Source organism: Phoxinus phoxinus, assembly GCF_949152265.1.
Source record: "Phoxinus phoxinus genome assembly, chromosome: 25".
Classification (NCBI taxonomy): domain Eukaryota; kingdom Metazoa; phylum Chordata; class Actinopteri; order Cypriniformes; family Leuciscidae; genus Phoxinus; species Phoxinus phoxinus.
This window is the reverse complement of record NC_136900.1, coordinates 19,239,333-19,255,070: the sequence shown is the minus strand read 5'-3', so window position 1 is coordinate 19,255,070 and position 15,738 is coordinate 19,239,333. Positions and strand designations below refer to the sequence as shown.

The following is a 15,738-nucleotide window of genomic DNA, read 5'->3' as shown; positions in this document are numbered from 1 at the left end:
TGTGAAACCAGGAAAAGTCTGCCTGGTGTCTGACATGACAAGTGATGAGAAGAAACAGTTTGAAAAAGTTGCAGGTTTGTCATTTCAGATGTGCTATCATAGATGTAAAGTAGATTGATGATGATGATTGACAGTTGCATTGCAATGACACAACTGCCATGTGTGTGTGTGTATATATATATTTTATTTGCAAGAGCAAATTTATTTATTGCATGTTATATTCAGTCACTTTTAAGTAAAGACAGCTTCTGACATACTGTATGCTTATCTTATCTGCCAAATTGTAAAGTAACTAAATGAATGATACTCTTTTCAAATACACTAAATTTGTCTGCTTATTCTGTTAGAAAGAAGTTATCGTACAGTAGCTGTGCACTTTCTGTCTTCATAGCACTGACATGTAAATGTATTTTCCCAGTAAGTGAAATCACTTGGGGAAGGGCTACCTGTGACCACATATTTCCCATCTTTTCTACGGATTTGGTGGCTTTCTGAACTAATGTGGAGGTAATCGTCCGAGTTGTAGTTTTTGCGGACACAACGTCCATTGCCTTGACAGAGACTCTTGCTGCATAAATGGGCTGCAGAGGTGACATTGGCGATATAGGGGTTTAAAGTGTCAGACAGGTATGTAGACAAGGCTTCACAAGAGGTCTGAAAGGAATAAGAAGCATTACAAATATGAAATTTCACACAATATTAAAACTTATTCATGCTCATGTTGTTCCACAAATATACTATTTTCTTTCTACCGTGGATCATTGCTCTAGAAATGACATTATAGTACCATAAAAAGTGGTCCATAAAACCTATATATTCCAAGTCTTCTAAATCCATTTAATAGATTTATATGTAGATCAAAATGAAAATTATCTACTGAAAATCTGAGAGTCGTTGCTCTCAATTCCTATGTTTTTGTGTAATATAAATATGGCGCTTCACGACTTATGTCACGTTTCAAGTAAAAAAAAAACATCAATGGATCATGGATTTCATGGAAACATCATGTATTTTGTGACCAATCGTTAGGGCTGGGCAGTATATCGACTTTGTAAGGTATATCAATATTGTATATCAATATATATTTCCAAATTAGATATTGGGTGGGACTATACCATTTATATTGATTTACGATAGCGGATGATTCAGAGTCAGCTCTGATTAAAAATACACAATCAGAGTCCTAAACTTTTAGATGTGCTTTGTAAGCACTTCAGCTAACACCTATGCATAGATTTTAAAGCAAGTCTCCTCCATTTAACTTCACATACTTCACTGAACAATTGCCAATACACACAAACGTGTCAAACAGACACAATAGAATGGGAGAACAATAAGTCTAAATAAAGTATAAATTTTTTTGCTCAAATATTTTGCATAAACCGAGGTAAGTACCAAACTATAATTTGTGTGTACTGTTACACCCCTACCAATTGTCATCGATGTCAAACCTGCCATTGAGCATCTTGATTTGCCTGAACGTGATTGCGATGTGAGAGCATTTTTTAGCTCAACAACACCGGCAGCAACAATATTCATATTTTGTTTTACTGAAAAAATTAAATATGTATTTGGAACAACATAGAACAGGGGTGCCCAATTCTGCTCCTGGAGGGATTGCTCACTGTCTTGCAGAGTTTTGCTCCAACCCCAATTAAACATACCTGAACCAGCTAATCAAAGTCTTACTAGGCATTCTAGAAACTTCCTGGCAGGTGTGTTGAGGCAAGCTGGAGCTAAACTCTGCAGGACAGTGGCCCTCCAGGACTGAGTTTGGACACCCCCAACATAGAACAACCATTTTTGGGTGAACTGTCCACCTGAGAGAAAAATCACCTTGTCGTTGTAATCAGCACTAGCCCCCCACAGCACAGCCCCAGAAGCCCCCAGAGCTGCACTCTCACCAATACTGCTGACCAAGTCAAACTAGAGAGAAACAGACAGCCTATTACTGCAAGTAACCTATGTGGCCTAGATAAGGGTACCAAATCCTTCTCCTGAGAGTTACTATCCTGCAGAGTTTTGCTGGAACCCCAATTATACACACCTGAACCACAATCAAGGTCTTCAGGCTTACAATTAACTTCCAGGCAGGTGTGTTGGAGCAATTTGGAACTAAACTCTGCCAGCCACTGGCCCTCCAGGAATAGGTTTTGACACCCCTGTTCTAGACCAGGGATGGGCAACTTCAGTCCTGGAGGGTCACTGTCCTGCAGAGTTTAGCTCCAACCCTGATTAAAACTCACCTGCCTGTATAGCTTTCTAGTAATCCTGAAGACACTAGTTATCTTGTTCAGGTGTGTTTGATAAGGGTTGGAGCTAAACTCTGCAGGACCTTGTCCATCCAGGACTGAATTTGCCCATCCCTGTCCTAGACTATTCCGTTTACCATAGTTGCCAACACAATGCTCTGTTATGGCCTATAACAGTCCAACAGTGTCCAATCCAATCCTGTTTAGCTCCAACCCCAATTAAACATGCCTTAAACAGCTCATTTTTGTCTTACTAGGCATACTAGATACATACATACTTCCAGGCAGGTGTATTAAGGCAAGTTGGAGCTAAACTCTGCAGGACAGTGGCCCTCCAGGACCGAGTTTGGCCACCTTTGGCCTATAATAACCAGTAGTCTCGATACTGTACCTCATTCATGTAAAGCTCCTTTTGGTCTCTTAAGAGAGGCCGTAAGTAGACATAGACCGGTGCAGTGTGGTGGTGTTTTGGCAGGGATGCCACTCTCATTGCCTCTTGCACCTGGTGACGTACGAACAGTGCAGCACTCCTGCTTCCACTCACGGAGACCGGCAGGTATGCTGAGGGGTAAAGGGCAGTGCTAACCTCCCACAGCCACAGCAGCTCGTTGTTCAACTGTGTTGTCTTCTCTAAACAAGTACCTGTATAGTTTGACTCTTCAAAGTCATAGTTATAGCAGTCTGGGTACAAGTAGTAGCCCCACAGGTACCAAGGTCGATGATGGATTCCTATCTTCAGAGTTTCCTCCATGAAACATCTGGCTTCCTTCTGGAATAGTCGTTTGGCTTCGCTGCTTGCTTGTTGCAGGTTGAGAGAAGCGTTCTGCTCCAGGGTGTAGTTGATGGACAGTTCTTTATATATCTCCCTGACGTCCAAATTCTGGTCAAACATTGGAAGCCACTCTTCCCAATCCATGACAGCCAGACCAGCAGTTGAGTCCGGAATGTATTGGGTAAACTCTGCCTTAGCTTTCTCCAAACTAGCAGACAGGTTGCCTCTTTGCGGGATGCCACCGTTATTCTCCTTCAAGGAGTGGAGGTCTACATAGGGGTAAAGCCCAAGTCGATTTTTGTAGAACAGGGTCAGCGATTGATTGCGTACCCTGGAAGGTGTGGTGACCACCTGGAACATCGATAAATCTAGAGGGATCTTCATTTGTTGGCATTTGTAAATAGGAGCATTCCATAACAGCACAAAAGGCCTATGAAAGAGAGGTGCTGCTGTTGGTAGAGGAGACGATGTGTTAAGATGCCCGAATGTCATGAAGAGAATAGTGTAAAATGGTAACCGTTGCTTCCTTTGGTCTTCCATCTGTGTACATTGATTGAGAACAAAAATGTCAGTTTTAATGATATTTTGAAACGAGTGAAAAGTTTGTGCTGTGGGTGATTCTATAATTGAAGGTATGTTTGGAGTCCAAAGTCGTCATTTTTTTTCAGCTTTTTCAAATGGTTATATTTTTTATTATTTGTCATTTGTTACTCAAAAGGAAAACAGAATTTATCACTGATCACACAGTAAGTTGTTTAAAAGTATTTTAATCATGATTTAATTAGTGCCATGTGCTCTTAGCATTTATGCTAGCAAGTGGAGTTTTTGGCTAAAAAGTTTAAAATGGTCAATTCTGTTACCGTCAAACTCTGTTACCAAGGTAGAGTAACAATTTTGACAGTGTAACAGAATTGACAGTAACAGAGTTAACAAACAATTCTATAAAGAAATAAATGTTTCTTTAAAGTAAAAAAAGTAAGAAAATGTTAATTATTTTCAATAAGATACTGGAAAGAATTTAAGTTAGTGAACAGTTTTTTCCTTAACGTTTTGAAACGCAAAATGTATCTCCAATCACTCAGTAGCTTATAAGATTGTTATGGCACAATACTGGACATATAATGTTGCTGAAATAAATTCATGGTTGCACTGTATTTTACAGTATGTGCACTTTCAATGTACTTACAGTGTACTTACCAACGAAAATACTGAGTAATGTAAGGTTGGTTAAGGTTACGTTTAGGTTTAGGGCATTTTAAATAAACTGGTGGTTTGTTTGAGATTTAGAAATAGTCTTACCGAGTGAAATGGGTAGCAAGGAGAAAATGTAGCTTGTTCAGGTTCTTGTTAAATATTAACAGGGGTCAATGTTTAAAAAACACAAGACTAAGTATGTACCTAGGACTAGTGTAAACGTTCAATGTTCTTGGGCTACAAAAAATGGAAATCGCTCTTTGAGACTGGGTGATAAAACCTTTGTATTTACCTGGATTTTTGAGGCACATCACAACCTCATCCCAACTGTAATGTACAGTATGGTGGAGGGCCCTTGTGGGCTGCCTCAGGGTCCGGTCTGGATAGCTTGCTATTATCAATGGCAAAATGAATGGTTTTGCAGGAAAAAAATATGTATATATAAGTATGCCGTTGTCACATTATGTTCAGTTAGTTTCATTATCATGGACTTTTAGTTTGTTTTTATGTTCATCATGTGTTCGTTTGTTCAGTTTTCCTGCTCCTCATTATTAGTTAATATGTGTCAGCTGTGTTCAAAGCATCCTCATTTATGTTTATTATATAAGTTGGTCCCTCACATTCATTCTCTGTCCAATCACAGTGTGTGTTGCCTTTTTGCCTGCCTTTTGGATATTTATCATTAAACTTTGTGTTGGAACTTTATACTTCTGTCTTCTTAAAACCAACCACACGTGACAGCCGTCAGTCTGGCAGTTGAAGCTCAACAGAAGTTGGTTAAAAATCCTCACAATGACTCAAAGAGGGAGGCTCTACTTTTAAGTCACATACATTTTCCACCCTGCACTGTGAATGTTTACACAGTGTATTTGATGAAGGCATGAAAATGTCAGCAGATTTTGTTTGTAAATGAAGGTACAGTTAACTTAGTTGCAATTCCTTTTTCAATTCAAAGAAAATTTTGACAATGAAAATCAAGACCAGGTTACAATTTATTTGCAGTGCATCAAGAGTCAAGCAACATTTGTCTTCGAGTATTTGGTTAATTGTATTGCTTAATGTAAAAAAAATATTACACATTGCATATAAGACTTTGAGATGAAAAAAGAGCTCTGTGGAAATATATTTGGACACTGACAAAGTTTAGCACTGAGGTAAAAAAAGACACTTTGACTGATATTGAAGGCTCTGATAATGTCTCATATTAACTACTGTTTACATGCTACAAAATGCAGTTTTTGAGAAAATGTTTATCTTGAATCAGAACGGGTCAGACAATAGGGATAAAACACGGCCCAATTATCCTTCAACCTGAAACTGGACATGGAATACAATCACATCTAAAATCGTTTCTAAAGATTTGCAGATTCTGCTAATCAAAAGTATTCAAAGTACTGAAAGATTCTGAGGTATATACCTTTTTATGTTTTTAGTATCAATCATTCTGGCTTCATTTAGACAAGAACAAAAAAGACAAGCACAGTTTAACATACAATCATAATGTGTTTTCACCCACCACAGCATTCTGTAGTTTAGCAAATGCAAACTTACCTTTGTAAATGAATACATCTTTATAATCTTTGGTTTAACACACATTTCAGGAATTTGAGGGACTTTTTTGTAATGAAATTTAACTAGCTTCAATTCTGGTTGTGTCCACTGAGTTTGCTCATCATTAATCTGACGAGTACAATGATTTATTCTATTGTGCAATATTGATAAAACCTTAAAATATGAAGAATGATATAATGATTATAATGACATTTGTCATTTGTACTGTATTTGATTAGAACAGTAACATGACGTTGTGTAGCCTATCTGTTTTTCTTTTTTTGTTGTTGAAAATATTCATATTATAAATTGAGGCACATAATATTTTATGACTTTATCCAGTAGGCTAAGGATTATTTTGCTCCACTAGCACAAGTCAGTCATATAGTCTGTAATTATATTATGTTGAGCGATTTGGTTTGTAGCTATTTTGACAGATTATAAAGCATGACACGTGTATATCATGTGTAGATCTTACCTAATTGTAAGTAATATTTGTATACCCAGCGCTCCCTGACTTTGAAGTGCTCTGACAGCAAGCAGTGATGTTTGAGATAAGCTTGCTAATATACGTCACAGGAAGCATGTTGGTGTCAGTGCTTTGTAAAAACAGCATAGATTTGACCTTTCCTGTCAAAAAACATTGACAAATTAACATAACCATTGAGCATTCATCCAGTACAGTTATTCGAATCTATTCAGCCTGAAGTTTGTGCAAACAAGGCTCGCATCTCATCTACATTATCACACAGCACCATTGTAACAATTATCATTTTTCAATAATCCAAAATCACAAATATTAAAACCTAAGTCATGATGTGCCATCAAGTGAAGCTTTGACCACTTTGTCTTAAAGGTGAAGTGTCTTACATTTTTTATATATAAAATCTTTATATATATAAAGTTTTTTTTTTCTAATATATAAAGTTTCATATAGTTTCCATATAATTTTTATAGTAAATTTTTTGTTTCATACAGATTTTTTTTTCAAATGATTAATGTCTAATTTTGTAAATATTATGTAACATGTTATTTAGTGTCTTTATCGCTGATGATATATGTAATTTAGTAGCCATTCTGCTTTCTGTAGCCCCTTTCACATGGAGTGTTGATCCCAGAAAATTAAAATTAAAGTTTCTGTTTGTCAACGAACAAAGAAAAAAGTTTGTGTTCGTCAAGGAACAAAGGAAGGACGAAAAAATGTCTGCAATCACATCCTGATGTCACATGTCTTTACGGGATGTATGTGAACGCATGCACAGATTCCAGAAAATCACTGGCAGTGTGAATGAACCCAAATCAAATGATCCCGGGACACATTACCAGTATATTTTCCAGAATCTCTGTGTGAAAGGGGCTTAAGAAATTGTCATAGCTCATCAAAAATCCATATTGGTTGACCACTAGTGTAAACATTGGCTCTGTAGTGTTTTCAAAACATTATTCTGTTTGTTTTTGAATCCGTCCAGCTCAACACACTGGCTTAACCAATGGTGTGAGTTTGGGGCGGGGCTATCTGTTTGATTGACCAATCACAGATAGGGGGAGTGTTTGGGGAAACATTTGATTATTGTTCCACCTGATGATGCTGGTGGTGAACAAATTACACACTTCACCTCTAAATACAACTGAAGTTCAACAAAAGGAGTAGAGCAGTGAGGATGAAGGCATTTTGTAAAGGCACAGCATTATCCCTTATGTCTTTGTGGACCTCCGGTTCGTTCTTATTCTCCTCGTCCACGTCCTCTTTTATCATGTTGTCTTCTTCGGTCTCCTCAGGCTCTATGCTATCGCAGCGGTCTCCCTCGTACCCCTGGTAACAGTGACATTGGAACCTGTCGGCGAGCAACTGGAGCTCGCGCTGAGAGTGCAATCCGGTCACAGTGAAGGTGCCGTTCCGGTTGGACAGGATCCGATAGCTGCCGCGGCTCAGGTGCAGGTAGTGTGGTGCCTGTGGGTCTCGACGGACACAGCGACCGTTGGACTGACACAGGAAGTCGCTACAGACTTCTGCTGCCCGGGTAACGTTAGTAATGTACTGACCCAGTCTGTAGTTCAGAAATGCCTTGACTTTGGAACAGTTGTGCTGAGGGGACAAAGGAATTTTCAGGAAGTTAAAACTGTGCCATTAAACTGCAGGGAACTTGGTGTAAAGTTAGCTGGCAAGTATGTGTATTAATGCGTTCTCTATTGGACAAGAAATCAATGTGAATGCCATATTTTGTTGCACTCCCAATGATAAATCATATCTGGTGCCATTATGTATGCGTAAAAGTGTGGCAGAAAATATTTAGGGCAGGCATTTTCAAACTTTTTCATGCCACGGACACCTAAATGTGACAAATCAAACTTAAAGAGAGACATGAAAACAGTTCAATAAATAGAATACAAATAATTGTAATTAATCTCATAATTGCAGTCTTTAATAATGGTAAAGTTCAAAATGGTAAATTCTGTAAAATAAAAATAAAAAATATCTGAATTATTCCATACACTCTTTACAATTATTATTTTTTTAAGTGCCTGATCTAGGAATTGAATTCTTGAGGCAGATTTGTAACTGATAAACAGCAGTCTTGACCAATGTGTAAGAATCTTCTGATGTTAACAAATCTTACCCTTGAGGAAGTGAGGTTAAGATCCCCCCAAATGACAAATCCTGCAGCTCCCAAAGCAGCGCTTTCTCCTATCGTATGTATCAAGTCATTCTGTAAAATGAAAATAAATTAGTGTGTATATGTACATAACATCATTAGAATGTTAGTTCACTGCCACAGTTTCTTAAAACATAAAGTTTTACTGAAATTATTATAATAAGTTTAAATGTAGTCATTGAGATGGGTGTGATAGTCAAACCCAGCATGCAAACATCCTTTTTAACATTCTCTATTTATTCTGTTTGACCACAAGAGGGAGCTCTTGATTTTAGAGTCCATAATGGTTTGTAAATATAGAGACTAGCAAAATGAGATGTTTACTGTAAGGTAAAATTGTATTAAGAACTTATGTATGATTCGCGTGGGTTTAACCAAGAACTTGGGTATGATTCACAAAGTACATTTTACATTTCTCATTGAACATAGATACTTACCTGAGTCAGAAAAGCCATGGCCTCGTCTCTGTACCCCAGGCGTGTGTATACGTATGTAGGCAGATCATAGGGCAATGAGGTAAGGGAGGCCAGTCGCAGTGACTCCAGTACCCTGTTCTGCGAGAAGTGCAGGTTGCGAATGCTGTCTGTGTGGCTCTTGCGTATAGCGAGGGCTGGGAAAAGGGCAGTGCTGCTGTTCCACAGCCAAAACAGCTCGTCATTACGGAGGCTCTCTTGTAGGGGGCATGTGCCGCTGTAGTTGTGTGCATGTACATTGTAATTGTGACAGTCAGGGTAGAGATATAAACCCCAAAGACCATACGGACGAGTTTGTGTAGCGAGCTGAAGCGTGCCCTGCATGAACTCCATGGCGCTCTTCTCGAAGCGCAAGCGCGCCAGCTCCTCCACCTGTTCGTCGGTCACATTAAGGTAGGCCTGTTTGATCAGCTCGCGGGATTGCTGTCGGTAAATGTCTTTCTTGTGCCAGTTACGACTCCACTGTGGCCTCCAGAACTCCCAGTCGATCACGGCCAGTCCACGGAAGTCTTCCGAAGGGATGAAGTGCGCTATGTCTTTTCGGGCTTTGTGAAAATGTGCTTCAAGACTGTTGTTCTGAGGTAGGCCTCCGTTGATGGGATCCCCTTGCTCATTGTAGAAAGGGTAGTAACCCAGGCGGTTGGCATAAAAGATGGTGACATTCTGGCCCGTGTGGACGGCTCGTGGACTGCCGCTGATGTGGAAAATATCAAGGTTGACGTTGATATTGTACTTCAATGTACACATATCCAGTGGAGCATTCCAGGCTGCCAGGAAAGGCTTGCGGCCCACCAGAGGCAGCTTTGCAGGTTTCTGGCAAAAGGCAGAATGGACCAGGATCAACAGCCAGGAACAGATGATGGCACAGGCTACGGGCACAGTGTGGTGTTGCAAGGCCCCGCAGGGCACACCGGGCATTCTGCTACGTGACTCAGCACAGGCAACTGTCAATCATCCTGTGTGGGACAAAAACAAAGTCTGAGGTAAGCTAACAGAGTTATGCCATTTTTACACCATAACTGCAAGATTTACATTTAGCATATGCTTTTATTCAAGGCCACTTGCATTGCATTCAAGGTAGATATTTTATCAGGTCATGCAGGAATTGAAACTTTTAACTTGTCGTTTGCTTGTGTCATGGTCTACTATTTTAGCTACTGATAGCACTTAAGTTTAACAGTAGCTAAAATCAATATGAAATGGCATTCCCAACCAGATTTTATTTATTTGAAATGGTTTACATCATGAAAATTGGGTCTTGCATACCAGAACTGATCCAAACCTGAATGCGAGATTTCTAAAACAATTCCTAAATAGCTTTTTGGTTAACATTAGACTGTGCTTCTGGGATGGTTTTATTGACAAGTAATTTTCGAGGCAGATCCAGTTATTACATTTTGAGTAAAGATTACAGAGATGATTGTTTTTCTTCAGAATAACATGCACTGATGAATCATTTGCAAAAAGGGTATTAAGGAAGTTCATCAGTTTTGATTTCATGTTCATGTTTTAAATGCTCTTGTAGAACAAACTTAAAATTAGCATTAGAATGCATCTAAATTCAATGGTGCAAACTTTGAATATATATTTTTGGCAAGGAAAAAGCAATTATGACTGAATGTAAAGTAAAATGCGGCTAAAATTCAGTAGCTGAAAATTGTGAAGATTTTGCTACTAAATGACTGTATAGACATTCAAGAAATAAAGCACTGGGTTGGCTGACATAGTAGATTACTGCTAAAATGGCTAAGGTGTTCATGTTTAAGATGGATGTGATGCCCTAAGTCTCGAGCCAAGTTAAATGTGCAAAGTAGGGAGAGGTCAAGCGTAAACATAACATTTTGTGCTTCAGCTTGGTTTGAATATGAGTCAAATGTTACTTTGGGGGTTGCAGTCATCAGTCAAACCAGCAGTTAACCACAAGGGTAATGGCCAAATCCAGCCACATACTCTCACCAGTGTGGCGCCCATAGCCATAATCATAGCTGCCCTCGCCAGATGCCCTGTCTGCATGATAGAGCATTAAAAGACAAAGAAAAAGGTATGAATTCCATGGCATTAGATGTAACCAAATGTGAAACCAAGTGGCATCTGCAAAAAAAAGAAAAGAAAACTTTTCTAACAACAAACTTTACTTTTTTGTGCCATGCAATGCCTTTTAAGCAGCCTGTGTCAAGGTGGATTTATTTATATATATATATATATATATATATATATATATATATATATATATATATATATATATATATATATACATATACATATACATATATATATATATATATATATATATATATATATATATATACATATACATATACATATACATATATGTGTGTTATGTATGTGTGTGAAGTCAGATACCCTCAAGTTAATCTAGTTAATCTAATCAGGTATCTAGTAAGTACTGAATGCATAGTGAGCCGTTGGAGCGATTTTGCTCTAGTATATTTATTCAACAAATTAGAAAGGTATATTAGAACCATCAAGACGTTTAAAAACTAATAAGAGAATCTTGCATCCAATTCTGAATGATACGGGCAACCAGTGAAACGATCTGAGTGTTGGCGTAATGTGATTTTTCATTTTAGAGCGAGTTGGCATTCATGCCGCTGCATTCTGAAGTCCTTGTACAGTATGTGTTTAATAGTGCTCTATTTGGTAACCCAGCAAAAACGCTAATGCAGTAGTCAAGTCTAGATGTAACAAATGCATGAACAAGTTTCTCAGTGTCAGCAGGGGAGTGAATATCACATACTTTGGTGATGTTTCTGAGGTGATAATATGCTGTTTTAGTAACATTGCTGATAAGTTTTTTTTTAAACTAAGGTCACTGTCAAAGATGATTCTTAAGATCTTGACCTAATTACAGGCTTTTAGTGATAGAGAGTCAAGATATGTAGCAATAGATGTTCTCTGTGCATCATAATAACCGAAAACAAGTACCGCTGTCTTATCTTTGTTTAGCTGTAGAAAGTTCTTTGATATCCACAGTGTTATGCTCACTATGCAGTCCAGTAGGGTGGAAATTGAATTGTGGGCATCTGGTGCAAGTGAAAGATAGATGTGTGTGTCATTGCATACTGGTGAAATGAAATATTGTATTGATTCATTACACCAGCTAAAGGAAGCATGTATAGGTTAAATAATAGAGGACCCAAAACTGAGCCTTGAGGAACACCACAAGAAATGACGTAAAGCCTGAAAGTGTAGGTACCCAGTGTAACATGCCGTAGTATTCCTGGATCTGAACCAGTCTAAGGCCAGGATCTAGCAGAGTAACCAGGTTTAGTTCATCATATCAATTATGAACATGTTCCACTCACGTTTAGTGTGTGTGTGATAATTTTTTAACAGTATATCAATTGCTCTATAAAATTTAAAACACAAAAGACATTTTAAAATGTGCTTGAGTTGTCTTTACAACAAATGCCACACAATTTGATATTTTGGCATATCATACAATGCCATTTATTTATTTCAAAGAGTACTTCAAGTGTAAAAAAAAGAGGACCACTGAATGTAAAGTACAGTATCCAAAACCTCTCATCTGGCTTTCGTTATTACAGTATGGATAGTATATATATATATATATATAAGTCTCCAAGAGTGTTTTAAGATGTTACAGTACATTATGTTATTTGGTACCAGATAATCAGGAGTCTCTGATTTCTCTGAGCAAGGCATGGAACCAATCACTATATGGCGGTAACGCATGCATTGAAAGCTTATTAGTGGCAGTCATGTGCTAAATCAGAGGTTGAAAAATGAGGTATGGCATGGAATGTTGTGGATAAAGGCAAATTGTGGAGCCCCGTGGTGGTTGTTATTGAGTGGAAAGAGCCTGACTGAGAGCGCTGTAGCTCCTTTTTCCCCTAGGACTGGCGGCAGGCCCGTGCCATGAGGGGGAAGAATTAAACCACTTCCTGCATAATAAGACCTCTGCTTGCACCGAGCTTCACAGATGATCTTCATGGTATTTGCACATGGAATACCTTCACACATTGATGATTATTAAAGGCTTTACTTAATATACTGTAATCCAGAACAGGCTTGTGACAATGGTTTTTCTCATATGATTATGCGATGAAGTATGCGAGAAGATTCAAGTGGCGGGAATGAATAAAACTTTCCATGAAGCTTTACGGTTAGCCATCAATGAAAACATTGGGGTATGGAGAATTGAAGTGATTGTGCCTGTATTCCAGATAGATTTATTTATCTTCGAGCTTCCTAAAACCCTCAGCCCTCTCTGGCAGTAATTAAGATACATGTGGCTTAGTGAGAGTGGTTTTTACAGGAACCTTTCAGGCGACGGCTTCAGAGAAGCCACAAAAGGCATGGAGTCGACCTGATGTTAGGATTTCGATGCTACTTCATTCAGTCCCATCCGAATGTGAATTTGATCCAAATTGGAAACATAAATATGACCGAGCTAGATTTACAACAGGAGACAGAGAGGTTTCTTGAACCGCCATAAAGAAACCTCTGAAGATGTGTGGTTTAATATCTGTGGCTCTGAGGACGACGTGAGTCTTTCCATTTAATCGTTTGTTTGCCTCAAATTAAATGAGATGATGTTCTGTGACATCCGTAGCTTTGTGTCATTGAGGAAAGATCAAGTGGAAAATATCTAGCAAAGTCATTGGAATCCAAAGATCACACACCAAGATCACAGATAAGAGGCTTAATTTGCTTATCTGTTGCTGCATTTGATGCTCGAATGGTAAACAAAACCTTAAAAAGGGAATCTTAATCACGGTGGAACCCAAACAGAGTTATACGTCAGGTTAATCTGAGGACGTGCTTTGCTTTGAGGTGGATTGTTTAAGGATGAGGGATCTCTTGGAGATCAAAGAATCCTATTTTGGGCACTGCTGACACACTAAGCTACTTTTAAGTAAAGCTGACGGTGAAATGGTATACTGACACAATGCTTTCAATTGCACCTTATACCACAAGATGTCTTCACAATGATCATGGGCTCCTGGGAAATTTTGACTGTAGCGGCTGTCAGTTTCTCCAACATCACTAGCCGTCGCCCAAGAGAAACTCTTCATCCGGAAGTACGTTATCTCATCTGTAAACCCTTCCCTCTGATTAACTCGCTTCAAAATATTTACAGAGCCACTGTTCAAAGACCTCAGTGGTGCCACGGCACATTTCCTGACAGTAAACTTTAAATTAAACCCTTTGAGGAAAACATATATTTGGAATGGGCTAATTAGGTTTTCTTTCATTTGATTTCCTTTGCGGAGAGGTCTTGCCCTGCCACTTTTACATAAAAAAAAAATGTCACTACACTCTCAAACATATATTTACAGTGATAATTATTTTGAGATGGATGTTGGAATTGTTGAAACTTTTTTAAAATGGAAATTTTATATAAAATTTTATATTAAAGTCCCCCTAGTAGTCAATCATTTTAGCCCTTAAAACTCATCTTTGATCACCAAAATTATGTTAAATCGATTTTTCATTGGGAAAAAAACAAGTTTTTTTAAAAAAATACGTAAAAACAAACGTTAAAATAGCTTGAATGTAACTCTACACTCTTGCCTCATTTAATATATACACGGTTCTATGAATATGCAAATTAGCCCCGCCTCTACTCACTCACACAATCTTAGAGATCCACTAGTTGACGTGATTGGTAGGTAGTTTATGACGTCAGAAACACCAGCGATTTTAAACCGCGTTTTTGAGAATGTCTTTGGTTCACTGCAGTTTTAAAGAGAAAATACTCAGAAATGGCGTCGACTTATGAATTTGCACATGGTTTATCTTAAAGCATATTAAAAACACCACATAGACAGATATAAACAACATTCAAAACTGGATTTTCACCACAGGGGGACTTTAAATGTATTTATGCTATATTAAAATGTGTATGGTTTATATTGTTTTCTACGAGTGAATTTATGCATCACAACATTCTAACATACAGTATGGAAAATGGATATTAATTTGAGATTTGCTTACGATTACATTTAATAATATAATTAAATTGTTTGTTTTTAAATATTTACATTTAAGTGAGCATTAGATGATGGCAAATGTAATCTAAATACAGAAAATGAGCATGCACACTTAAAAATTCAATACAGATAAATGTCAAAAATCAATAATATTATGTGACTAGGTGAAAAGGGCAAACATTGCTCTTTGACAGCTTTACAAAAAATTCATATTGCTTCACAGGTTAACACAAATCATGTGACTACAGTCATTCAAAAACATTTACTGAACTCGGGATACAAAGTATGTGCAGAAATGAAAACAATGAATTATAGAGTATAGTTGACTGAGAACAACACAGACAACAATTTTAGAAACGCTATAAGAAGATGGAATGTGCCTACTTTCGTCATGCGCTTTATTTTGAGAGTATGCTGATGTCAACAGGGTCATGTTAAATGTGTGTATAATATATTGAGTCAGTAATTAGAAGTCACTCACCTGTAGATCCCACGCCGCTGCCTCTGTCACATACGGCTGATGATACACTACACACACCTCTCTACATCTACAATACACTAGCATAGTTTTTCTCTGTCTGCTGAAAAGCCTACCCACATCCTACTTATATACACAGCGAAGAGAGAGAGACAGAGTTTCCTGAGAGGGAGGAGAATACAACCACAGAGCCACAGCGAGAAAACCACAACACTGCGATTAGAGTAGCGAAGGAGGGAGGGAGGACTCCAGTCTAAATCCCATTGACTGAGTGAGCATGTGAAAGTACATGTGTGTAAGTGTGTGCACATTTGATCCTCAAGACAGTCTTACGCTCATCCACATCACTCAGCATTAGCCGGGTTTAGCATCCTCCAATCACCTGG

At 38.2% G+C, this 15,738-nt stretch overlaps 1 protein-coding gene across 1 annotated transcript; it reads right to left on the bottom strand.

The window, feature by feature from the left end:
* Positions 1-339: 339 nt before the first annotated feature.
* Positions 340-15,528, bottom strand: hyal4 (hyaluronidase 4). Its single transcript, XM_079604398.1, has 9 exons — positions 15,356-15,528; positions 8,861-9,852; positions 8,388-8,477; positions 7,396-7,855; positions 5,770-5,796; positions 4,324-4,373; positions 2,644-3,564; positions 1,837-1,926; positions 340-654 (listed from the first exon to the last, which is right to left on the bottom strand). The coding sequence occupies exons 2-9, from the start codon at positions 9,812-9,814 to the stop codon at positions 355-357; spliced, it is 2,892 nt and encodes a 963-aa protein (XP_079460524.1). The 5' UTR covers positions 9,815-9,852; positions 15,356-15,528; the 3' UTR covers positions 340-354.
* Positions 15,529-15,738: the final 210 nt, after the last annotated feature.